The following is a 27,005-nucleotide window of genomic DNA, read 5'->3' on the forward strand; positions in this document are numbered from 1 at the left end:
TATCTCAACGTTTTCCTTCAAAAGAGGTTTTATCGTAATACAAAAAATAATAAGAGATGTTACTATATTTTTATATATATAAATAATTCCCCGAGTTTCGTAATTTTGTCAAATTAATGAGTTACAAATTACATCTAACAGAACGAGTGACAATCTATACCGTACCATCCCAGCCACATGAAGTTTATCGTCGGTGCATATCGTCTGCTGCTATTCGTTGAGTTGATTTGCTTTCAGGTTAATTCGGATTATTCACTTGTTTGTAAGTACAGTTATATCATTATTTTCCTTCTTATGATAGACTCTCTCTGGATGTGGTTATTCATTTTCATGGATTAAATTGGGCCCGCGCGGTGTACGTATAGCTAGGTACCACTTCTATCAGCAGCTGCATGAGTTGGTAGCGAATCGGCATGTAGATGACTTTACTTGTGATCGTCAGGCAAGTTGAATTTTCATCATAATCATCGGCATTGTTCCCCCATTATTTACCTCCAACTACCTCACTGTGTTGTTCACTTCATCATCATTCTCTTCATCTTTAAAATCATCAATTTGAAAATCCAAATCTAGATAAAATTCTGGGTTTTCTTTCATTTCGTGATAGAAGTATTCAGTGACGGTGTGGAGAAAACGTACCCACGCAACAGGTTTTGCATGCAAGTGGAGCTTCACGTGGGAGAGCCAATCACGCTTCTCGTACAGACAGTGACGTCATCAAATTCCAGTCAATTCAGAGACCGATGCGAGGCATATTTCGGAGGGGCATTTTAGCGTTTTTTAATCGGCGATTTTCACCTTTTTGTATTATTTTCGGTATTTTTGAATGACCCACTGATGATCCCCACATCATTACCTTTCCATTGATATATAATAAGACCACAGTCATAATCAATATATTTCTCCTTTAAGATTTGATTGAAAGGAATGTTCATGTCAAATGTTATTTGACTCGGTGTCCGTCTGTTAACTTTTCCTTGTAAACTTGATGACTTGGTTTAAAATAACCTATGCTCATTTAACTTGGTATGTAAGATACTAGCGTGGATCCCAGGAAGCCTATTTAGAGGTCAATAGGTCAAAGGTCAAGATCAGAGTGACATGTTTTTATCTTACCCTTCTGAAGTCCTTGTTAACTTTAGTTAACTTAACCTAGGCTCATATAATTTGGTGTGTATGGTACTAGCATAGATCCAAGCAATTCTTTGGATTTTGAGGTCAGAAGGTCAAAGGTCAATTTGCCACCTTCCACTTTTTTTGCTTGACCAATAACTCCATTTTCTGCATTACTGGCGGGCGTATTATGTGCTTCCCTTAGCGACACTCTTGTTTGAAAACCGGATCGTGACAAATCCCATAGCCTGCGCCGTGCTTAAGCAAATGATCGGTTGTGAGCATACACAGGGGAGTGTTTCATGAAGCACATGGTCAGTAATTTTCACTGACAAGTTTTCTCAGAGCCAATCAGATGGCAAGGATTTGGTAGCTTTGAATAATAGCCAGTGTAACTCACTATTTGTTTTAAGAAATGGTCCCCAGGGCCCATCTTAAAACAAGTTAGGATATATTCAAAATCGAACTTCATATGTCAAATCCGAAATTCCTATTTTACCGCACAATCAGTATATTTACCTAGGGTAGCCACTTCAGTTCTGAAAAATGTTCTCCCAGCAGGCCCTACTATGACCCCGGTTTTAGCTCGGCTACCTATAGGCGCTCAAGGATTCAAGGAATTTATTCCTACTGGGTACCCATTCACCTCACCTGGGTTGAGTGCTGCACAATGTTGGAAAATTTGCTGAAGAAAAAATATGCTATGGCTAGGAATCAAACCCACTTCCCTCAGATTGAAAGCGGAGAGTCATAACCACTAGATGACGACACCCCTATATCCCTATATCCATTTCATAAACAAGAATATTGAATGCAGAGGATAACAATTTTCTTACGAAATGGCTATTCATAAAATGTATGTCAAAATATAATGAATTGATGATAAGAATGCAAAGATAGAACCAAGGTTTATATGTTCATCTATTCTCCTCACAGGCATCATCCCCAGGGCAGAGTTAGGGATAGACGACAGCGCCTCCCCTGCAGATAACTTCTACGTTGGTCAAGTTCTCAAGTGCCAAGTCGTCAGGACACACAACCCTGAGAGCAAGAAGCTGTCTCTATCCCTCAGGAAAGATAGCAGGAGGGAGCAGGAATCCTTCGAGCCTGGCAAGGTAGGACCTTGTTTTCATTTTCTCTTGATTTGTTTGGTGTGTGTATGTGTGGTGATCAGTGTTGCAGAGCTGCCAACCGTAAGGAAAACTTAGTCTATGTTAGAACATAAAGGAACATGGAAGTTCAAAAGGGCATCTTAAAAGTATGGATGCAATTTCGCAAAGAGGAAAAGAGAGAAGGGGGGGTAGTCTGCAGGCACAGACCCTGATTGGAACTTTGATCAACAAGTGTGCCTCCACGCAAAGACTAGCACATACAAAACTTGCTGTTCCAATACAGCACTAGAGGGCCTTCAGTACACAAGGCATGAGTAGGCTACAATTCAGACCCTTTACTCGAGTGAAGGGTTTGCCCAGCAGACTAAAGGGGGGGGGGGCTAGAGCTACTTTCATATTTATACATAAAGTGATACGTGCAAACACGCATGCAAACCGAATGACTAGAATCTAGTATAGTTTTAGAAGTAGACTGCTATGTAGCTTGTAAAGCAAATTATTTGTACATTTTTTTCTGTTAGGATTCTTCTTAGAATAACGAAATTGTAAAGATAAGGTCAATTGCTAAGGGAAAATATTTTATGGATGTAGGGAATACTAGTTTACTCTTCCAAAGGGTGGCAGTTCTGGGGCATATTTCATTAAGAGTTTGGCAATTACTTTAGCTCTGTCATGATGGCAACTACCATGGTAGCATGGCTCAACAGCCAATTAAAATCAAGGTTTCCATGATAGTTGCACTCATGGCCAAGTTACAATTGTTGATAACTCTTTATGAAGCAGGCTCCTGGTGTAGTGTATTGAGCCTGTATTCATGGAATCAGCAAAGATTAGAAAGGCTGTTTAGGTTTCCAATTTGGTGAAATAATTTATTTGCTTTGTCATCCCTGTTAAGAATTTTGAATCAGTAAAAACGGAATCAATGGCTTATTGAATACCTTCATCTTCAAAGTTTCAGGCCTCTCTATGTAAAACTACTTCATACTTCGAAGTTGCTTATACTTCACAAGCTGTCTCCAAATTGCACAATCCATTTGGACAGTAATGTTCAACTAGCTGTGTACTGGTTGAAGTGCGACACAACCAATTTCCTTTCTAAAAGCTTGATTCGTCAGTTGAGGATAGAATAAAATTCTTCAAATACATACATGTTTGAATAGGGACATGAAATTTAATATTTAATTTTCCATTAATTGACATTTGACAGATTTCTAGAATACAGGTTAGAATGCGCTATTTGTCTCGTCTGTGTGTGTGTGATTGAAGGATGCTTCAAAGATCACTTGCCTTCAAAGTCATTCAGCAACCAGACAAAGATTGATCAATGCAGTCTTTCTCTTTTTTCATGCTGACATATTCCTTTGAAAATTGAATTTTTCATTGATATTTTTTCTGATTATCAATTTCCCATTATTTGATTTTGATTTTCATTATTTTCAAAAATGAAATTTATTATTCACTTTGTATTTATTAATACATTTGATTTTGATATTATTATTTATTTATTTTTATATGTATTTATTTAGTTATTCATTTATTTATTTAGTTTGTTATTCATTTATTTATGTTATGTATGGGGGCTAATTAACAGGAAATCAAGTAGTTGTGAAAAGTATTTTTTTTTTTTTGGGGGGGGGGGCAGGGATTCTTTGTACTTGCTCAATATTTCAACTAAATGTTGAAATAACTTCAGTAGCAAAGGACTAAAGTGCTCTGCCACCAGGTCCATTGCACCGAAAAGAGAGAAGCAACAGCTTCACCCATCAAATGTTGAAAATAAACAGTAGGGGAAGGCGGGGTAAGTTGTGACACTCAAGAATTACCATGGCTCAACTTGCCCCATTTTATATATATATATGGTTTGCTCAACTTACCCCAACTTACCCCAGTCCTAACTTAATGTGATAATTTCGCATCCACACATTTCTTATGCATCCATCATGTAAAAAACTGCGACAAGAATGAAGATCCATACCTGGACTAACAATGTTGATCTTATGTCTTTATTATACTTAGAGACGTGTGCTTTTGCACTGCAGCTATTCACACCCTTTTGTACTTTTTGGCTGAAATATGTATTTTTCTCTCTAAAAATGTACTTTTTATTTCAAAGTTGAAAAAAATGTGGTGGGGTTAGGGGTTATGCAATGGGTCATCAATACATGCCACCACCACGATGTCTGACTCATTCATTATTGGCCTGGGGGTGGTGGCTCAACCTGATTTGCCCCTATGCTCAACTTGCCCCGCCTTCCTCTACAGTCCTTAATACTTTACCCTTCTGCTAAAGTAAGGATAATAAATAAATATAAGACAACAAGGGTACTATTAATTTCATTTATTACATATTCTTGCAATCTAAGATCATGTTTTTCTCCAAATACAAAGATAAAAAAAAGATGAATGAATTTCCTTTGTTTCTTTGAATTAATTGATCAAGATATATTCAAGGTGTTCTTGGATGTTTTATCTACTGGATTGTCAAATAATTTCAATGAAAATTAATCTGGTTTTCCGAGACTCACAAAGGCAAGTGTGTCTTGATCATCCAATATTTCTTTGAGTTGCTGAATTCTGCATTTGTGTGTGGCTATTGTGCATGTAGGTATGATTGGAAATGTGTGCGTGCTTGAATGCTTTATGAAATTCGGTAGTGATTAACATCTGCAATATTTTGTTGTTGCAAATTCTGATATTTTGACAAATCGAGTGACTCTGCCCTGGATTGCAAATGTGTTTGATATGAACATTGCTGATTGTATTTGTGATAGCTGAATTTCTGGTTTGCCATTACTTGTGTTTCAGATGTGTTGCCAAATGTCAGATTTGTTTGTATGGTGTATGTGATAAGTATGATAGTGTTTGAGTGATTTAATTATTTATTGATGATAATAAAAGTATGATTAACAGAGGATGATGTAGACTTCAAAAGGTAAGTTTTGCTTAAGGTGTCTAATGATTGATGATGTTGTTATTGATGATTTTGGCGAAGGAACGTTGCGTAGATGTGCTTTATCGTTCATTTTAAGAAGATTACGTCAACAATTTCAGCATCGTCGAAATATGCTGTTCTCCGGCCCTCGCACTCTAGAAGTATCTACCAAAGAGAGAAATATACAATAAATATTTTTATGCTTGACACAGTTCATTAAGAAGGAGAGAGAGAGAGTGAGACAAACAGGCAGATGAGAAAGACAGAGAAGAGAGTGTGCATTGCACATATTGAATGCAACTGCTTTCGTTAACTTTAATCTGAAAGGGGGGGGGAAGATATCTGAGCATTGTCTGATACGTCTGTGTATTACATGTATATCCATATCTTGTAATTGATATTGAATACTGCAGATAACAGAGAGAGAGAGAGAGTGTGTGTGTTTGAGGGTGTGAATGTGATCATAGAGACTTTGTCATTGATGGCTCATTGTGTCTTCTGAGGCTAGAGAGAGAAAGAAAGAGAGGGAGAGACAGAGGCAAAGACTGAGACATAGAAAGAAATGGGGATAGAGAGTGATTGATAGTGAGTGAAGTTGTTAACATAAAGACTAGATTGTTATCAAAGAATACTGTCATAACATAACCAAATAGGATAGTTGGTTTCTAATAGACATATAGCATCAAAATAATGCAGATAACTCTGGTCCTCCTCCAATTTTACGACCAAATTATGCTGCTATTAGCCGCATAATTTGGTTTATGAAAGGGGTATTAAGGGCCGTCTGCACCAGCCGGAGTTTTCAAATAATCTTGTTATTTCCGATCCGGGAAATAATCCTGATCTGAACAATTTGTAATAGAGACACAATCATCGTGATAGTTCACTGGATGAATCTTGAGATTGCAATCCTAAGTCCACCTAGGATTATTTGCAAAATAGCACGCTATTTCCAAATTATCCCGCTAATTCACAGATATGCAGAAGCATTCGAAATTTGACTCGGGATTACTTATTCATGGCGTTAGACCATTATGCAGCAATGCCTCTCAAGCACGAATTGCTCTTCTTGCGTGGTGGAGATGGGGTTTCTTGAATCACGAGACTGATCGTGAAGAGTGCCGATCGGGCTAAAATCTTGAGATTGAGCAAACTCGGGCTGGTGCAGCACCACTCTAATTCTCCATGAAAACACAATCTTCCTTTAATGAGGATGGCCATCAGCCCTGAAGGCGACTATAGTTGTACTAGTGAATAATGGTGATGGTGACGTTGTATGGCATACTTTAAATTGCCTTTTTCTTACTCATCTGAATGTTCATATTTTCCACATGTAGCTTATACATTTACATGTATAAGGAATATCCAATATTGGCCATTATGTGAGAGTGAGTGAAATTTACTTGCATTGTTGCACTGGTTTAGATAATGTCAAACATGATCTTGACAAAAATATTCAAGATTTGCTGTGTTTGACTAATAGTTTTTTTTTTTTTCCATTTGTGCATGTATCATTGTATGTATTCAAATTTGTCATACTCTATATATTTTTAATTACAATGGTACTGTATATGGAATGATGTTTGGGTAAAAGTTTCTAGTTTTTCAACTATTATTAAAATTTTCCTGTTGTGTTTATCTTGTTTGAATAAATGTTTTGCTTCAGAATATTTTCTGCTGTATATCATGTGTATTGCTTTCAATGAACACCCCTTTCACCATTTTTGAAAAGTTAAATTGTAATCAACTCAATTCGGACTTCACTCAGTTATAGTTTACGACTTTGTAGTAATACAGAAATTTAGATGCAGCGTGCATAATATTATGCGGCATGCTTATGGTAATTTGAAAAGGTGCTGCCATTTGTGTAGTATGTCTGCACGAGGGAGCTATCTTCCTAGTATTTCATCTTTCAAATGGTTCTGAGTAGATTCAATTTCTTTTTAAATCTATGACACATTCTTCTGAGCTGCAGGTGATCTTAGTACATTAGACAGCGTTCTGTCGGCACTTTAAAAAGTGCATCGATATGGCACTTCAACACAACAGTAACAAACTGATTCCTTCCTGTGAACTTTCATCAAGGGCATAAAAAATATCTCAAATTACAGATCTTCACAAACTCTAAAGCAAGTTGGGCAACCTGGACACGAGACTTAAGGACATTGGTAGTATGTCAAAGAACTGTAGTATTCAATATCTCCTCTATAACTGTCATGTTATGAGATGGAACTAAATTGCTGCTTGATTGCAACAGTTTGGATTACTGGCTCTGAGAATTTTATTCTATTTCCAAAGAGCACATTTTCAGTATTAATTCTTCTGCCAAAAAGGGACGTTCTTAGGGATAAGAATGTCTGACTGCAGATGAGTATTGACTATCTTGTTCTTTGTAGTGATGCTGATTGTGAAAGTTAAAATTTGATGTTGAATATGAGATATTACTGCTGATTGTGTTGATGATGATGGTGTTGTGACTATGATGTCAAGATTTGAAACCTGTGAATACCAAATAATTGAAAGTATAAAAATCTGAAGAAAAGAGGAAAACTGACTGATATCTGATATTGCATATATTCACAACAAAAATCACAGTTGCTATTTCGAAAGGCTGGGCTCTATTAGTCTTTGTGAAACTAAGTTCATCTTTGAAGAGCGTGAATTGAGGCTGGGAATGGTTCTTTATGGTGTGCCTTCATTGTTCGCCTACCACAAGTCCTTATGGGAAGGAATTATATGGAAATTCATAGCAAGCTGTGATTAAAACACATACATGGTCTCCCTTCAACTAGTTTCACAATGTGATCATTGTTTCCCTGAATATCCAGGGTGCTACATAATTTTTTAAGAAGCACTTGCCCGATCGGGCATATAAATTTTTGAATGGTTGGAATGTACTTGCCCCAAAATCTATTTCACTTGCCCGAAAAAAATCCATGAAAAAAAAGTTTTTCCTCTTCAAAGGGAAGTTTTCCCGTCATTTAAACCATTGACCGTTTTCTCTCTTTTGACATGAACTGATCTACCTTGTTATTGCATCTCTTTTTCCAATGTGATTAAATTATATTGCCTGCCATGACCAAAAATTAGGGTCAATATCTTATCTTGACCCTAATTTTGTTCATTCTACTGTGAGAATTTTGCTTGCCCGAATCGGGCAAGTAGTTTTGGTCTTTACTTCATAACACTTGTCCGACTCTGAGTTTTAATTGCCCCGGGCAATCGGACAAGTGCTTATGTATAAATCATTGTTAAATTGTTTTTTTACAATCTTTTAAAAATATTGTTTTTATACCAATAACAGAAAAAAAACTTAATGCCTGATTATCGTATTGTTCTGATGCAGGGCTTACATGTATGTCAACCCTAGGATTGCCTTTGGTGCAACCTCAATTTCCTCACAATTCAAATATTACAGAGAATAGTTCTAAGGTTATTTCTCAAGAAATTACCTTTGCCTTCTTGGCGAACTGAGAGGGCAGACCAATGATCACTCTGTCCATAAGAGAATTCAGTCCTGTGATACGTTGCGATGAATCGTGAATGTACGTATACTTACAGGCCTCTCCGTTTCTGTCTTTGATTCAGCCTTCTTGCCAATCTTCTTGGATTGAGTCTTCTGTTGGCTTTGGCATGGAACCCTGTCACCGAGATGAAAGCCAAGATGTTGGTAATGGACACACTCAGACACAAGAAGTACCCTCTGAGGATACTCTGTCTACTAGCCATTGTAGCCAAAGCGTTGACACCAAAAACTCTCAGGGAGAAAGTCAAACTCACACTGACAAAAGCAAAGATACATGGCAACCATCCGCTTTGAAGTTACCTGCTACCAGGAGTGTACATGAAGGCCATAATAATATTGAGTCATATGCTCCAAGAAATACACAATACATCCAACAGCACAGCTTCCTCTCTCTTGACCATCGCTTGCCCAAGGAGCCTTCTGTCACAGTTCATTCTACTCCTGTGGTGATTGTCCCTGCTGGGGAATATCATCAGCTGCTTGAGATGGTCAAGCAAAACAGGAAGGACATCATAAACCTTAAAGCAAAGATTAGATCCGCTTCCAGCAGAGAATGTCATCAAAAGACAAAGGGACCTGCATCAGAGACTAAAAGCTGTGCAAGTGAGATCCAAGCATCTATGTCATCTACTGCATCCAGCTGGGATGGTCAGGACCAGATCCAGGAATATCCAAAGGAGATTGAAGCTTATGAAAAAGAGATTGAGGGGTATAAAACTGAGATCCAAGAATATAAGAAAGAAATTAAAGAGCTGAGAGATTGGAAGCAGTTTGTGATAAAGACTCTTTGTGGCAAGCAAGAGGTTGAGCAACATATAGCCAGCACACCTATACAAGAAATGGATGTCGGTCAGAAAGCTGAGATCCAAGGGCAGATGACCAAACTCCGTAAGTGTGGCACATCAATGACATCAAATGTTACATCACATGTTAATACCAATGTTGCTGTTCTGGATGATCAGGATTGCTGTGAGCTGGAAGAATTTACAACAGCAATTGAAGAAGACGATGACCATTCTGTCACAGGATTACAAACATCTAGCATGGAAGATGAAGATATGTCAGAGGAAGAAGTAACTGATTCTGGAGAGTACGAGAATGATGTAGAGGAACCTGCTTCTTGTTCCAAGTCTGTTGATCAGTCTCTTAATGGCTCTAAGACGATAATGTCTCACCGTGAGCATGATACCAATGTTGCTGTTCTGGATGATCAGGATTGCTGTGAGCTGGAAAAATTTGCGACAGCAATTGAAGAAGATGATGACAAGTCTGTCACAGGATTACAAACATTCAGTATGGAAGATGAAGATATGTCAGAGGAAGAAGTAACTGATTTTGGAGAAAACAATAATGCCGTAGAGGAACCTGGTCCTTGTTCCAAGTCTGGTGATCAGTCTCCTAATGGCTGTAAGACAATTCTGTCACTCCTTGAGCATTCTGCAGGACAATCAGATGTCGATGTCAAGGACAAACATCCCCCACCATCCAGTATGAACAATACAGAATTGAGTGAGAATAACGCAAGTGATGTTGAAGAAACTGGAACAGATATGAAAGAATATAATTCTTGTGAGCTGCCTGAAAATCAGAAACCTTGTTCCAAGGGGGAAACTTCCATATTCTTGTTGAATGTTGCCAATGATGTCTCTCAAGCTTCACAGGCTGTTTATGTGAGTGAAGGTTTAAAGAGTTCAGTCCTTCCATTTGCACCAAACAGCCTTCTCATTGCAAGGAAACTTGCAGATGCTCTTTTTACAGATTCTGAGAGGATGGAAACTGACGTTACTGGATACATGGGGTCAGAGATGGATGTAGAAAGAATGGTTGCAATCAAAGAAGTTGTTTTTGAACTGTGCCCTACAGATGAATCATCAAAGTTAAAGGTTTGGAAAAGATGCATGACAGCAATCAATGATGAGTCAAGAAAACTACGTGACCGTTTCCATTTTAGACAAAGGAACAAAAAATGCAGTTCAAGTGCTGAAATCGAGGAGCATTTGCAGGAGTCAATATTACCTTCAGGGGAGAAAGTTTTGCGTGTTACAGACAATGTCAAGAAGTTGTTGCTTCCACTTGTGCCAAATCATAGGAACATTGCCAGAAGATTGGTTAATATGCTTTTTATGGATGAGGAAAGGATTGACAAGAATGTAAGTGGCCGTAACTCAGAAAAGATGGATCCAAAACGTATGGCTGCAGTCTATGAAGCAGTTTTTGACATGTGCCCTGTGAAACCAGAGGAGAAGACAAATATTTGGAAGCGCTGTATAATAGGGATTGATACTCAAAATAGAAACCTTAAACGTTCACGTATGCGGCGATATAAGCGGAATCTTTTGCTATCTAAAGATATTAAAGAAAGATTCTGAAAAACAGAGTGACAATGAGGAAGAAATCAAACCTTCATTTTAGGCAAGTGAAGAAATGCTAGAAAGGTGTGGTCATCTGCAAGTCATTTTGTACCAATTTTTGTCTCGCCCACCAGAGGTGAAGGCGAGACTTAGGGATCCAAATGTCGTCCGTCCGTCACAAATCTAATGACACATAACTCCACAACCGTAAGTCTCTTTTCAACCAAACTTGGATGGTAGATGGACTTGGGGGACCTGCATGTTATGCTGCAGTGGGAGGTCATACGGTAAGGTCAAAGGTCATTTTCAGGTCAACGTTAAAGTTTACATGCAAGACTCTCTTATGACACCTAACTCTGCAACAGTAAGTTGCTTTTCAACCAAACATGGATGGTAGATGGACTTGGGGGACCTGCATGTTATACTGCAGTCGGAGGTCACATGGTAAGGTCAAAGGTCATTTTCAGGTCAGTGATAAAGTTTACATGCAAGACTCTTGTGACATATATAACTCCACAACCGTAAGTCACTTTTTAACCAAACTTGGGTTGTAGATGTACTTAGGAGACCTGCATGTCATGGTGCTTTCAGAGGTCACATGGTATTAGGTCAAAGGTCATTTTTAGGTCAACATTGAAGTTTATGTGCAAGACTCTTATGACACATAACTCTGCAACCGTTCTTTTTTTCATTCAAACTTGGGTTGTAGATGTACTTAGGAGACCTGCATATCGTGGCACGGTCAGATGTCACATGGTATTAAAGGTCAAAGGTCATTTTGAGGTCAACATTAAATTTTACATGCAAGACTCTTATGACAAATGTTATTCCATTCAAGTTATTTTATGGTACAATTCTCTTTCGTGCTCTTGTAAATCACAATATTTCTGGTTACTTTCACAAGTGGGCGAGACACAAAATCGTGTTTGCCTTGTATTTGCATAATATGCAAATTGCACTACAGACACTTAGCTGAATACAAATGTATTCAATGTCCTTAGTGATAGCAGAATGTAAATTTCAACATTAATGAAATTTTCAAGCAGTTAATGAGAGAAAAATCACAATACCTTGACATATTTCCATATAGGGATGCTTATTTGCATAATATGCAAATGAGGTAGATTTTTTTTTTCTTTTTTGACAAAAACTTGCATCAGTAATTCAGTATGTCACTTCAACACAACAGAAACAAACCGATTCCTTCCTTTGAGCTTTAATCAAAGGCATTATCTCAATTTGCAGATAATCTACAAACTTCTACATTTATTAATTGATTTCATCCAAATTGCTCTTAATTGATTATGCTAATTTATGCCTAATTAGTATGCAAGATATACTCGTATTCCCCAAATAAAGCTCCAAATGTTCTAATTTTTTAGTATAGAAACGCTTTGTGGTATCCTTAGCAAATGTACGTGAAGCATATATCAGATCAATTTCTTATGTTTTGTATTGTATTTTGCACTTTCTTATATATATTTTTGTTATTTTGACTTTTTGTTTTTCATTGGTTTTTGTGATGAACTTTGTCGGGGACTCTTTGGAGGTCAATCATAAAAAGCATGAAATAAATCCATTTAGACCAGCAAAACTAAAATAATCATGAATTTATGATTTTTGGTTGAAAACACAATTTACAATGTACATTGACTGTACACAAAATCACAATTTAGAGCGATTTTTGATCTGACATGCTCTTAGAAAATTGTGCGTAATTTTGGAACCGCGTACCTGGGTGTTGCAATTTTGGTCTCAAAAGATGTGCAGTCCTTGAAAGTAAAAAGTCAGTGGGTCAAAAATTTTGCGCAGCGAAAATATTGCACAAATCGTTGAGATAGGGTTAAATGCCAAATATTGGGGATTGAATATTTTTTTTTACAATGGCTTTTATAGAGAATTGAAGTCAGTTGAATGTTTATTACAAATTGTAAGCTCAGGCATTTTTTTTATGAAGCTGTATTATCATCATTTTGTAACATTGAATAACTCTCCCAAAGTCACGCTTTGTAAACTACCAATTGCAGCTTATTAGGTACTGGTACAAACTCTTGAAATTGTTTCATTTGATACGGTCAAGGAAGAGAATTTCAGCTTTTACAATGTTTGAGTCTTGAAACTTGTACCAGATTTTTAGTATAGAAGTGTCTGGAACTGGATGGGGAAGTGTCTGAAACTGTCAAAAGTTTTTTAAATTGATTATTGATAATAAATTTTGTTCATGATGTCGAAACTGTGACCTACTTTTGGTGAAATGATAGTCTTCTACATTTAACTTTACTCTTTAAAGGTCAAGTCTACCCCAGAAAATTGTTGATTTGAATCGATAGAGAAAAATCAAACAAACATAACGCTGCAAATTTCATCGAAATCGGATGTAAAATAAAGTTAGGACATTTTTAAGTTTCGCTTGTTTTTCACAAAACAGTTCAATGCACAACTCTGCGATATGCAAATGAGGGAGTCGATTATGTCCATCACTCACTATTTCTTTTGCTTTTTATTGTTTCAATAATACAATATTTCAATTTTTACAGATTTGACAATAAGGACCAAATCAACTTAACCATAAACTGTTAATAATGGTAATTCCACATGTTCAGGAGAAATAAAACTTTGTTTCACTTGTCAAGAAGGCGAAAATTAGAATATTTCATATTTTATTTGATAAAATACAAAAGAAATAGTGAGTGGGTGACGTCATCAGTCTGCCAATTTGCATACTGACCGTGATGTGCATCTAACTGTTTGTGGAATGAAGCAAAACTTTAAAATGTCATAACTTTCTTATTTTAAATCTGATTTTGATGAAATTTTCAGTGTTTTGCTTTTTGAATTTTTCTCCCTTTTTTTCAAATCAACTTTTCGTTGGGGTGGACTTGTCCTTTAAGAAGCCTTTTTTCCCCTTTAGAGTAAGTGTCTATGTGCATGCATATCTTCATAATTTTAGTCAAACACAAGTTATGTGTGTCGTGTGGAGAAGGCAATCATGAGTGTACCCTTATTCTTTGAATGCAGATGATGGAGAAACTATTGAAATGATTATGATTGTGAAACTGGCGATTAATGCATACAAAGTGACTACCGGTAAATCCTGCTGCCCAATACATGATGCGACTGCAAAAAAATTTGTTGGTATACATGTACCATTAATATGGAATATAAATAGCAAACATTGTCAATAAGAAGAAGAGATTAGAAGGGTGTGCCTTGTGCTATGGTGTCTTCGAACTGCAAACGCTGGACGATTTGAAGGAAAACGTCTCTTGGCTGCAGATTAAAAGGTGAGCTTGTCATACTTTTTTGTTTTCATTATTATCATCATTGTCTTTATTTTCGTTAACGTCTGGAAGTAAGACATAGGTGCTGCTTTTCCAATGGCTTCCTCTCTTGGTGATCTTTAGGTTTCAGTCTTGATTTCCCAAAGTTACATTTACCAACTTTTTTTTATTGTGTCGGTATTTTTATCTATGTATTTTTTTTACTGTTAGGAAGGTTATGATGAATGCATCATTTACTAAACTTGACCTGGTTATGGCAGTATGAAAAAATGAGCCTTGTTTTTTAAAACATTATCTTTATTGCTCACTGTAAATATACTTGAGCTTAATAGCTGTTGATATTTTGCAAGACAGAGAAAGTTAATGGGAGACAGGTGAATTTCTGTAGGTTTCATTCATTTAATATCTTGGTGCATGGTGCATTGCCTGGATATTGACACCTTTCCTTTATAAGTGAATCTGTATCCAAGTTTTATGGTCAAAAGGCATCTTAGTTGTACAATATATCAAACAGCTACAATGTTGATTTATTTGAACTACGAACTCTGGGCTGGTTAGATTACCATGCTTGATTTAAACTTTGTTTTACATTTCAACATTTTTCACATAAGAACATTCCATGTCCCCCCCAAATTGATTAGTCAGGAATTGAATTTCTTTCATACATGATTAACTTGATTACCTTACCACTTACTTGGAAACTTTACATTCTTCAAGTTACCTTGTAGACCTAATGCAAACTCAACTCTTGAAGAAAGGAGTTTTTCTTGTAACGAACAATTTCCCTCGACTAATATGTTGATGAATATTTAGCAGAAGTATTTGTTCTTGAAATGATCATTCATATGCCATTTTTTTTTCATTTCAGCTCTCTGGTAGTGGTATCTACATTTTATCCAAACTCTTGACACGCCATAGACAGGTTCTTCAACGTTATATGCTTTTCTTTCAGTAGGATAGGCAGACTGCATGGCTGATGCTTCAGATACGAGATCCACACATGTTCCACCTGGTAAACATTAAATACATAAAAAAGATCATTCACCACCAAAGTTGGTTTCATATCATTTGGAAGCAAATGTAACAAAGGATGAAAACATCTTTTGATATTCCCCTAAAAAAGTAATGATGTTATGTCGTCATGTAAATTCCTCCCCTTCATAGAAAATGGTCATAATGAAGCCACTACAATATGCCAAAGATGACCAATATTTTTCATGTCAGAATTATATGTAACTCTCAGCAACATTGCCATTTTAAAGAAAAAATATTGTTGCCTTGTACTGAGAGAATGTCATTTACTTTGTCTTGGCATCTTATGTTAAATATGTACTTGATAAATTATTGCTTGAATTATTCTAATGGTTATGAAATTGAGGAAATAGTAAAGAGAGCAATGTCATGATTGAGCAAAGGAGTGAATAAAGTACCTCTGATTGACGGTCAAATGGCATTCTATCTCCTTCATGTTCTTCTTTTATTCTTTGTCTTCATTTGCTGAACAAACATGATATGGAATGAATGATTGGAGAGTATTTCATGCAACAAATAGTCGGGTGATTTGCACTGGCTGTTTTGTTTCATGAAATTCTCTCTCTTTCATGAGAGGAGTGTTGTGTTTCTTGGAAGTTATGAATTGATTTGTATTCCCTCTCCTTGCGTAATGTCTTTGAAATCATTTGTTTGACTCAGTATGCCGAAGCAATGACAAACTATGTTGTTTTGTGATACCTTTTCATGTATGAAAGTCCTATGGAAAAAAATGTCCAGTTGATCTCTGTGGATCTGGTTGAAATCATGGACAGAATAGATTAGGCTTAAATGATTTACTTTGCTATGTTGATGTAGTGAGGAAAGAAACCAGTACATCCTTAGTCAAATTTTAAAATCTGAATATCAAAGAGTGTTTTTGGCAATCCTAACCCATGTCTTTTTTTTGTATATTGTAGGAATTGAAACCTGGTACATCATTGGTGGACTCTATGCAAATGGAAGGAGCACAAAGTTCTAAAATGGAGAGAAGGAAGAAAATGGAGGATGACCATAAGGATGTCAACAGAGCCTGCCTGGAGGAACTTCAAGCCGTGCTGAAGGAGATCGAGAAAGAGAAGGAACGGGACCTGAAGCGACAGAAGACGTTGCTGGTCAATCGGGATGCTGTGCCGTCTGCCGAATTCTTCCAGGACATTGCTGACAGTCTCAGGGCATTCTCCAGTATGATGATCGATGTCAAGATGATGAGATTGGAAATGAAAACAATGAAGGGAATGTTGGAAGAACTGATAGGAAAGAAGGATGGGGCGGGAAATAGAGAGAAAGGAACAGAGGGTGACATTGATGAAGGGGGGATGGGAGCAGACAGGTTCATGTTAGATGAGCCAAAGACAAGTGTGTTTCATGGCAATTCTCTAGAGGATGCAGATAAGGGTGGGGATAGGGTAGAAAGCTTGGATGCAGAAGTTGGTGAGAGTAGAAGATTAGCGAAAGCAAGTGACGGAATTGAAGTAGGAGGGGAGGTGGAAGCAGATAGGGTACCAGATGACCAAATAATAAGAGTGCTACTTGGGAATAATTTGGGGAATGTAAATATGGAGGATGATGAAATGAGCGAAAGCGTCGATTTAGAGATGAAGGACATTGATTTAGAGGATACTGATACAGAAGACAACAGCGGGATAGAAAGCGTTGATTCACAGACGAAGGACATTGATTCTGGGGATACGGTTCCTGAGGATTATGATGAGAGGGAAAGCATTGATGCAGAGAGGAATAGAAGTAATACATGTGATGCCGATTCAGGGGGTAATATAGCGAGCGAAAGGGTGGATTCAGAAATGAAGGGCTTTGAATTAGTGGATACGGATACAGATGATGATAATGATAGAGAAAGCATTGATGCAGAGAGAAAGGGCGGTGATTTAGGAGATACAGATACAGAGGATAGCAATGGAGGAGAAAGCATGGATTCACATATGAAGGGCATTGATTTAGGTAATATAGATACAGAGGATAACATTGAGAGAGAAATCATCAATGCTGAGAGGAACGGCAGTGATTCAGAGGATACCTTTACAGGGGATGACCTTGGGAGAATAAGCGTTGATATGAAGGGCGGTGATTTAGAGGATACAGATATAAAGGATAACAGTCCGCAAGACAGTACCACTTTTACATCTTGCGCAGAGAGAGGGAGCGTCAGTGTAGAAGAAACTGAAAGTGTGCTTAAGAAAGGGAAGGAAAGACTGGATATCACAATTGATACAGTGACAAAGAGCAGTGATTTGTGGGATAGAGATACAGATGATGACACCGAGATAGAAAGCTTGCATTTCACAGATGCTCAGGAAAAAGACTGCCATATAGGGGATACTGATTCTGGGGACAAGAATGGGAGCGAAAGCATGGACACAGACAAGAAGGACAGTGATGAAGGAGATAGTGATACAGTGGATAATAGTTTGATAGAAGGAATAAATTCAGAGACAAAGTCTACTGATTTAGAGGATACCAGTACAAATATTGATAATCAGAGAGAATGCTTAGATTCAGAGAGGAATGGCAGTGGGTTAGAGGATAGATATACTGAAGATGTGAATGGGAAAGAAAACATGGATTGCACAGGTGATACAGATGTGAAGGGCGATGATTTAGGGGAGGCATGTAGAGAAGACCAGAATGAGAGTGAGAGCATGGTCTGCTCGGGCGACACAGCTCCGAAGGATGTTATTTTGGGGGATACATACCCAGAGACAGAGGATAATAACGGGGGAGAAAGTACGGTCTCAGAGATGAAGGGCATTGACATTGAGGATAGATTGACTGTTATAAAGGAGAATCAGAGAGATAGCATGGATTCCACAGGTGACACAGCGATGAAGGGCAGTGATTTAGGGGATACCACTACATGGGATAATAGTGTGGAAGGAAGCATAGATTCAGAGAGAAAGGGCAGTGATATAGTGGATACAGAGGATAACAATGAGAAAGGTGTGGAGACACAAGAGAAAGGCATTGATTTGGAGGATGCACATATGAAAGATACAAACGAGACAGAAAACATGGACTGCACAGCTGATGCAGTGAGGAAAGATAGTGATTTAGAGAATGAATATGCAGATGATGAGAATGCGAGGGAAACGGTAGATCCAGAGACAATAGGAATTGATTCTGGGGACAAAGGTACTCGGGATGATAATGGGAGAGAATGCACAGGTTCAGAGAGGAAGGGCAGTGATTTAGAGGATAGGCATACAAATGATGAGGAGAGTAAAGGCATGGACTGCACAATGGACACAACCATTAGAAAGATTATTGATTTACTTGAAGGGGATGCGGATACAGAGGATAAAAACCAGACGGAAAAAATGGATTGCGTAGATGATACTGATAAGAGTTTAGATTACAGGGATGCAGATACAGAAGATAAAAGCCATAAAGAAAGCATGGATTGCACAGATGATACAGAGAGGAAGGAAATTGCCAAGAGTTCTGTACAAGAAGATGAGAGTAGAAAACTGGATAGGATGAAGAAGTTTGGAAGGAGGAAACGTGGTAGGCCTAGAGGTATCAGTTTAAAGCACGGAAGAAAAGCTGAAGAGCAGATTCCGAAACGAGTATTAAGAGCCAGGAGTACTCAGATAATGGAAAGGTTGGCAAAGCATGCGGTACAAAAGACAAGTGATAATAATAATTCAAAAGAAAGAACGGATTTCACTGGTGATGCGGTTATGAAAAGTATTGATTTAGGGGATGCACCTAGAGAGGAAAAGAAGAGAGAAGTTGTGGGATGCGGTGATGAAAAAGACAAGAAGGGTGTTGATTTAGGTGCTACAGATACAAAAGATACCAATCAGAAAGAAAGTATGGATTTTGCAGATGAAACAGAGAAGAAGAGTAAAAGCACAGAGGAGGTGAAGAAGGTTGGGAGGAGAAAACGAGGTAGAGGTATGGGCTTAAAGCGTGGAATAAGAGCTGAAGAGCCAATTCCAAAAGGAGAGTTGAGAACAAGGGATATTAAGAAAAAGGAGAGGTTCAGGAAGCAGCCAATACAGAAAACTTGGAAGCCTTTGTCAAAGGAAAGGGTCGCTGAGTTGCATGGAAGGTCACGGGCAAGCTCGGCCTTTGCGCTTCATTTATTAAAAGAGCTTGTAAGTGATGAAAAATTGATAAAGAGAATCCGCCATGGTAGACATGGGAAAAGTACCAGTATTTCCCCTGTCGAATCGATTAATAAAAAGATGCTGAAGTATGTCTTAGAAACAACATGTGACCAGTATGACGTTACAGAATGCAACAGGAACGGCTGTGCTCTTGAATGTCTTGATCGAATTGATTCCTATTGTATGAGCCTAGTAAAAAAACAGATGCGAAAGAAGAGAACAGGCAGAAGAAAGAAAGAATCAGAGACAAGAGATGGACCTACAGAGGAGGATAGTATATGTAAAACAGAAGAGCCTGAAGCAGACAAACTGAATGAAGGAACAAATGCTTCTAATAGAAAGATGCGAAAGAAGAGAAGAGGTAGAAGAAAAAAGGTATCAGAATCAAAGAAAAATGGACCTGCGGAGGAGGATAATACATGTAAGACAGAAGAGCCTGAAGCAGACCCAATTGATGAAGGAACAAATGCTTCTAAGAGAAAGATACAAAAGAAGAGAAGAGGTAGAAGGAAAAAAGTATTAGAATCAAAGAAAAATGGACCTGCGGAAGAGGATAAGAAGGCAGAAGAACCAGATATAGACTCAATGAATAAACATGCTAGCAGTCCTGAAGAAGTACCTCCTCCTTCAACACCTACAAGGCAGAAAGAAGCAGATATTGCGAATTCAGCGAAGTCAACAGATAGGCCTAAATGGCTGAGAAATCCAGAGGACCAAAAAGAATTCAGTATCAATTCTGGACGTACTATCAGCATTATTGGAGGGGATGATGGACGCGGAGATGATAGAGCTGGAAAAATGAAAGAAAGTGGAGGAAGTTGCGAAGACAATGTAAGGGATCATGGTAGGTTATTGCCTGGGAAAAGGTTGTCTGATGATGAGATTAGCTCCATTGTCAGAACAGCGGGAACGAGCGATTCTTTTGCCAAAAGCATCCTTTCAAAGCTTGTGAGCGATGATGTCTTGTTAAATAGCAGCTGCTCAGGAGAGAGGTCTTGGGAGGACTTCATGTGCTGTAGACCAAACCTCCAACGGATTGATCCAGACATCCTTGATTATGTACTAGAGATCACGTGTGATGTATTTGGCTCCAATAAAGGATTCAGTAAGCATAAGTGCACCAACGATTGTATCACTTACATCAACGCCTATTGCAGAGACCTATTTAGAAAATCATCAAAGGAACATTCTGTGAAAAGTGTGGTTGGAAACAGTGTGACTAAGAGGAAGGATACGCAAGGAATTTATCCTGATGCAAGTACACCAAAGAGAAGATGTGAAGATGCAATTTCTTTGTATAATCCAGCTGAAGCCAGTTACAGAATGGAAGATGATCCAATAAGTGATATACTCAATCCAAAGAAAGTTGATAAAGTAGTTAGTTTAGGAAGAGTAGAGACCTCAGAAGCAAATAAATCGAAGGATGGGTCTGGAGAGGATAATCCCAAGGAATGCAAAGCAGGAACAGATCCTGCAGCAGATGGCAATGAGGACCAAAGTGGTTTAGACTGTGACAGTGGTTCCGAAAGCTTAAAGGTTGCGCTAGGTGAAAATGGAGGAAATACCATTGATGAACCACTGGGTAAAGGTGATGATAAGGTAAACAACTGGGATGATTTGGCAGAGAGTATTAAGATAAGTGGCATGGTGGTCAAGTCAAAGGAAGATTTTGCAGTACAGCTCTTGACCCAACTCCTGGGTAAGGATGTACTTGTGAATAGCAATTGCTATGGAGAACCCATGTTTGGAAGATCCCAAATCAAACCCATTGATCAGCGTATTCTCGACTTCATCCTTCATAAAACATATTCAGTCTTTCGGATAGAAGATCCTCTGAAGGAAGCATGCCTTCGTGAATGCTGTTTACATATCGACTCCTACTGCCATGAACTGTTCATGAAGCATGAAACACGAAAGACTGATCCTGGTACGGACCTGAAAGATTCTGTGGAACAGAGGGATGATGCCCAGTTTGATGAAGTTGAATCAGAGAAGCATTTGGGTTTGAGTCGTGATGCTATCTTGAAAAACAACAAAGGTGTGTCGGAGGAGGATAGGGAATCTCAAAGTAGAAAGAACAGTGGTAAAGATATCTCAAAGAGCAGTTCAAGGACAGATTCGGGGGAAGGGATGAACGGAAGTAGAGAATCGGTTAAACAGAAAATCACAGGAGTCAAGAGAGTTATGGATGGAGACGACAAAGTTCAAAGTAACAAGGATTTTGATTCTGTAGCTTCAACTATTTCTGGAACAGAGTCAAGTAAAAAGAGTGGCTTAAGTAAGGAAGAACCCAGAAAAGACCAAGGAGTACAAAGTGAAAGAGAGCGTTCTTGGGAACCTTTATCCAAAGACAGCATCAAGGGAATAATGAAAAAGGCTAAATCATGGGGACACTTCGCAAAAATTGTCCTTACATATGTGCTCGATGATGATGAGATAAAGAGAAGTGCACGTGCCTCTAAATCTTCTCCGTCTGCCCAATCTATTGATCCAGATGTACTTGAATACATCTTGCAAACAACATATAAAGTGTTTGATATTGAAGGATCTAACAAGAGCAGCTGCGAGGCAGAATGCTTGCATCATATAAATTCTTACTGCAATTTATTGTCCTATGTTGAAGATTCAGGAGTTCAGAGGACCAGAAAAGATGATACAGGGAGAATTAGTGAAGGTGAGAATCTGCATGAAGAGATGAACAGTGCAGAGTATTGTGAACCATTGCCTCAACATGAGCTCTGGCAGATGCACGATGAAGCTAAAACACGCGCCTGTTTCGCTCGCCGACTATTGAGTAGGTATGTGAGCAGTGATGTTTTGATGAATTGTAACTGCTCTGGAAAGAGAGCAGCAACTTCAAAAAGACATACCATCCAAGCCATTGACCCGTTTGTTCTCCAGTTTGTCCTGGAGACAACGTATCGTACCTATCGTGTGGCTGAAGCAGACCAAGAGGCATGCAGAACTGAGTGCACCGTGTACATTGATTCATATTGCCGGGCGTTGTACCGTAAAGCTTTACTGAAGATAGAGAAAGGCGATGAAAAGAGTGTGGCTTCGAAGAGACAGCATAAAAAGAAAACTCAAGTAGATAGAAAGAAGTGGAAACCTGGTTATAATGATGATGAGGAGGAGGAAGAGGATGAAGAAGAGGAAGAAGAAGAGGAAGAAGAAGAGGAAGAAGAAGAAGAGGAAGAGGAAGAAGAAGAGGAGGAAGAGGAAGAAGGGGAGGAGAAAGAAGAGGAAGGGGAAGAAGAAGAGGAGGAAGAGGAAGAAGAGGAGGAGGAAGAGGAAGATGAGGGTGAAGAAGAGGAAGAAGGGGAGGAAGAAAAGGAGGGTGAAGTAGAAGGAGAAGGGGAGAAAGAATGGGAAGATGAGGGAGATGATGAGGAATTTGATGAAGAAGAGGAAGAGGAACCAGATTCTGAATTCGATGATCAGTCTGATTCTGATCTAGATTAAAATGTAAAAAAACGTTCTTTTCAGATATGAATAGAATGGAAGATATTATTGGATAATGTAATGAAGGGAGTAAGGGTAATGTACAGATTCTGGTTCCGTTCCCCTCCTATTTGCAAAAATTCAAATAAAAAATTCATAAGTTTATTGATCAATATAGAATCCTGACATAGATATGTGCATGATCAGTGGCGGATCGGGGGGAGGGTTCCCCGGGAACCAGCTCTAATTCTTTTTGGAAAACATACATATTTTCTCTACTGTTCGTAATTTGTAGATTGGAATGCATTATGAAAGCTACTTGTTTGTGGCAGAAAAGTTGATGACTTGTTTCCACTGCAAGTACGAAGGGGAAACATTGCATGGGGGTTCAGGGCAGGCCTCAGGTAAAATTGCCCCCATAATGCCAGAAAGAGCCCTGGAATATTAAAAGTGAGCCCCTGAAATTCTCATATGGTCTGATGTAATAAAAAAAATCTTTAATGCAATGTACCAAATTTTGGCTGGTGAGTTAAACAAGTACATGAATATGTAGTCCTGGCAATTATTAATGGTTCTTTTATACAGATAAATAATTTACAACGAAATTGTAAAACACAAAAATTTCTGATTGAAAAGGTTGCCCGACCCACCTTAAACATACTATGAAATGTATAAGTTTTAACAAAACTGTAAGAATGTTTTTATTTCTCAATTACGACAGTGAAATATTGCAATGTTTTGTAAAGGTATACACACAAAACCATGTTCAATGATTTGTATTTTGTCTTAAAACAAGCTTTACATGTATGTTCTCATATTTTTCGTATATTCATTTGTTCATTCCCTTATTTGTATGAAAGATTATGTGCCAAAAAAATGAACAAAAGGATATTTGTTTGTTGTAAATATAGCTTGTAGAATCATCTTGTAAATTTGTAAGCTCATTAGCTCAAGAACTCAAATTAACTCAAACTGTTCTTGTACAATTGACAATCAACTCATTATGAGTCAACTATGTATAAATCAAGCAGTCATTTTTATTGGTCTACTGTGCAGTTTGGTGGTGGTGGTGACGGTGGTAAACTTATATGGAAGCTTAAATACAGTTTTCATTAACTCATTGTTTTTTGGTCCGCACCACGAGCATTCAGTAACCGCAGCATATCTGCGCTACTCATTACTCTTCTTTTATTGTGGGGTTGATCTGGTACTGATAAAAGCAGCCTCAAAATAGCCTGGGAGTTGCGCGGCTATTCTAGCCCTCGCCATTCATAAACTCAAAATTTTACGACTTAGCCCAGAAATGGTCTGGACCAGCGAGTTACTGGAATGTGTTTTAGACTTCCTGAAGACATTAAAAATTGTACAGGTATCTCTGTTGAGTCCTTCAAGAATGTTCAAATTAAAGGACAAGTCCACCTCAGCAAAAAAATGATTTGAATAAAAAGAGAAAAATCCAACAAGTATAACACTGAAAATTTCATCAAAATCCAATGTAAAATAAGAAAGTTATGACAGTTTAAAGTTTCACTTAATTTCTCAAAACAGTGATATATGCACAACCTGGTTGGAATGCAAATGAGGTGACTGATGACATCATCCACTCACTATTTCTTTTGTATTTTATTATATGAAATATGAAACATTCAAATTTTCTCCCCATTGTCCAGTGAAACAATGATTAATTCCTCCATGAACATATGGAATTAGCATCGTTTAATACTATATGACTCAGTCAAGTTGCTCCCTATGGTCAGATCTGTAAAAAATGAAATATTGTATTATTCAAACAATAAAAAACAAAAGAAATAGTGAGTGATGGACATCGACTGACTCATTCGCATGTCACTGAGTTGTGCATATCACTGTTTTGTTAGAAATAAGCAAAACTTTAAAATGCCATAACTTTCTTATTTTGCATCCAGTTTTGATGAAATTTTCAGTGTTATGCTCGTTTGATTTTTCTCTATTTATTCAAAGCACCATTTGCTGGGGTGGACTTAACCTTAAAAACCTTTAGATTCACCACTTTCTAATTTGCACCTTGAGCACTCTACAGAGTGGATTTGGTTCTTAAGAAGTCACATACAGTATGATCATTATTATTACTATTATTGTTATTGTTATCATTGTCATTATTATAATAATAATAATGATTGTTATTAGTGTTATTATCATCATTATTTTTATAATAATGATAATATATTATTAGTGTTGTTATTATTATGATGATTCAACTTATTTGTTTTTTTTTGTGAGAATTATCTGTTATTTCTTTTACAAGATGTCCTCCTTGTTAAAGCTATTTTCCTCATCCTCTTGATTGGACCTGAGGATTGTACAATCTTTGAAGAAAAAGAACATGGTGTCTTTGTAGTTTTAAAAGGGCCGATCATGCTTTGTATATGTACTGAAACTGTAAATAGAAGTAATCATGAAAGTGCATTGAGCTGATAATGTTATGCTGTGAAATATTTAATTCCACTTTTACTTACACTCCTAACAGGACAAGTGTTGATAAGTCGTAAGTTACCTCCCAATTTACTTCCTAGTTTTACTCTAAAGAATAATTAACACCTGAAAACCACAAAGTATCCCCCCAAAAAAATCATAATTGATTAGCATTATCTGAAAAGGTATTTAAATTATAATATAAAGTGGCATTGAAAAATGATTTTGTTTTTTCCGTTCTTGATTACAAAACCAAAATGCTTTACAGCCTGATTGAACTGACAGGGTATTTCAGTTTTCACAAAATGTTCAAAATTTTTAAAGAAGAATGTTAGTTTGCTGATATCTATTGCTCTAAAAGTTCACATTGGATTTAAAGTGTTTTTTTTAAAGATGTTTAACTATTTTGATACTCTCAAGGAACATTTCATTTCAATAGGTATTAAAACCAGACTGTCTTTTGTTTAAATTTGTTTTACATATTTTTATACACATGAAAGTGAGAATTATTATGGAGCCATACCTGACTTGAGCTAACAATTTTTACTCAATTCACATATCACATGTCAATACGTGATTAATACATGTATGCTTTTAACAGTTCAATTTATTACTTTGATTTATATGCCATACAATAACATATTGGGGGTAAATTATATACTATTTTTCACTTAAGATTTAGGCAGACAAATTTTGTAACTGTCTTAAGAGATTGTTTAAGGTACATGTATTTCTTATTTTTAATATTTTCCCTAAATATTCACAAATTATTTATTTTTGCAACCAAGGTCTTCATTTGCATTTGGAAAGACATCCAATATGTAGCGTACTATTTTTTTTAATTTCATGATGTTTTTTTACACTTGAAGGCTAAGTACAAACGGTAACAATGTTGAATTGTTCAAATGCCATTCTCATTATTTGTAACCATGTTTTTAAATGATATGTTTTTTATACTTCATGATGCTGTAAATAGGTGTATGTTGAACATTTAATAAACCTGTATTCATTCTTATTCTTTCTTCCTTCTGTTTATTGGTTTTATTTGATTCAACCTGCGTAGGATGCACGTGAGCATGACAGGCGACTTCTCCCTCATCACAGTCTAATGAAAAAGAGCTAATCTAGTCCCTAATCTCACTCCTATCGGAGTTAGTAGAGACCAATCCCTCTGGAGTGAACTGTTCATCCTTAAAGGACAAGTCCACCCCAACAAAAACTTGGATTTGAATAAAAAGAGAAATTTTCAACAAACATAACACCGAAAATTTCATCAAAATCGGATGTAAAATAAAAAAGTTATGGCATTTTAAAGTTTCGCTTATTTTCAACAAAATAGATATATGAACGAGCCAGTTACATCCAAATGAGAGAGTTGATGACATCACCCACTCACTATTTCTTTTGTATTTTATTATATAAAATATGAATTTTTTTTATTTTATTGTCATGTGAAATGAAGTTTCATTCCTCCTGAACATGTGGAATTCCATTATTTTAACATTTTGTGCTTCAGGCAATGAGGTCCTAATCATCAAATTCGTAAAAATTGAAATATTGTATAATTCAAACAATAAAAAACAAAAGATATAGTGAGTGACGTCATCGACTCTCTCATTTGGATGTAACTGGCTCGTTC

At 37.2% G+C, this 27,005-nt stretch overlaps 1 protein-coding gene across 1 annotated transcript in view; it reads left to right on the plus strand.

Moving 5' to 3' along the window:
* The window catches only part of LOC121425114, a gene marked incomplete at its 3' end in the record, with an annotated part of 55,786 nt that extends 33,093 nt beyond the window's left edge, over positions 1 to 22,693 (plus strand). The window contains exons 12-13 of the mRNA XM_041621096.1: positions 2,050 to 2,228; positions 16,265 to 22,693. Coding sequence (XP_041477030.1) covers positions 2,050 to 2,228; positions 16,265 to 22,693 — 6,608 coding nt within the window. The remainder of the gene's footprint in view (positions 1 to 2,049; positions 2,229 to 16,264) is intronic.
* Between the last annotated feature and the right edge of the window lie 4,312 nt (positions 22,694 to 27,005).

Source organism: Lytechinus variegatus, chromosome 12 (assembly GCF_018143015.1).
Source record: "Lytechinus variegatus isolate NC3 chromosome 12, Lvar_3.0, whole genome shotgun sequence".
Classification (NCBI taxonomy): domain Eukaryota; kingdom Metazoa; phylum Echinodermata; class Echinoidea; order Temnopleuroida; family Toxopneustidae; genus Lytechinus; species Lytechinus variegatus.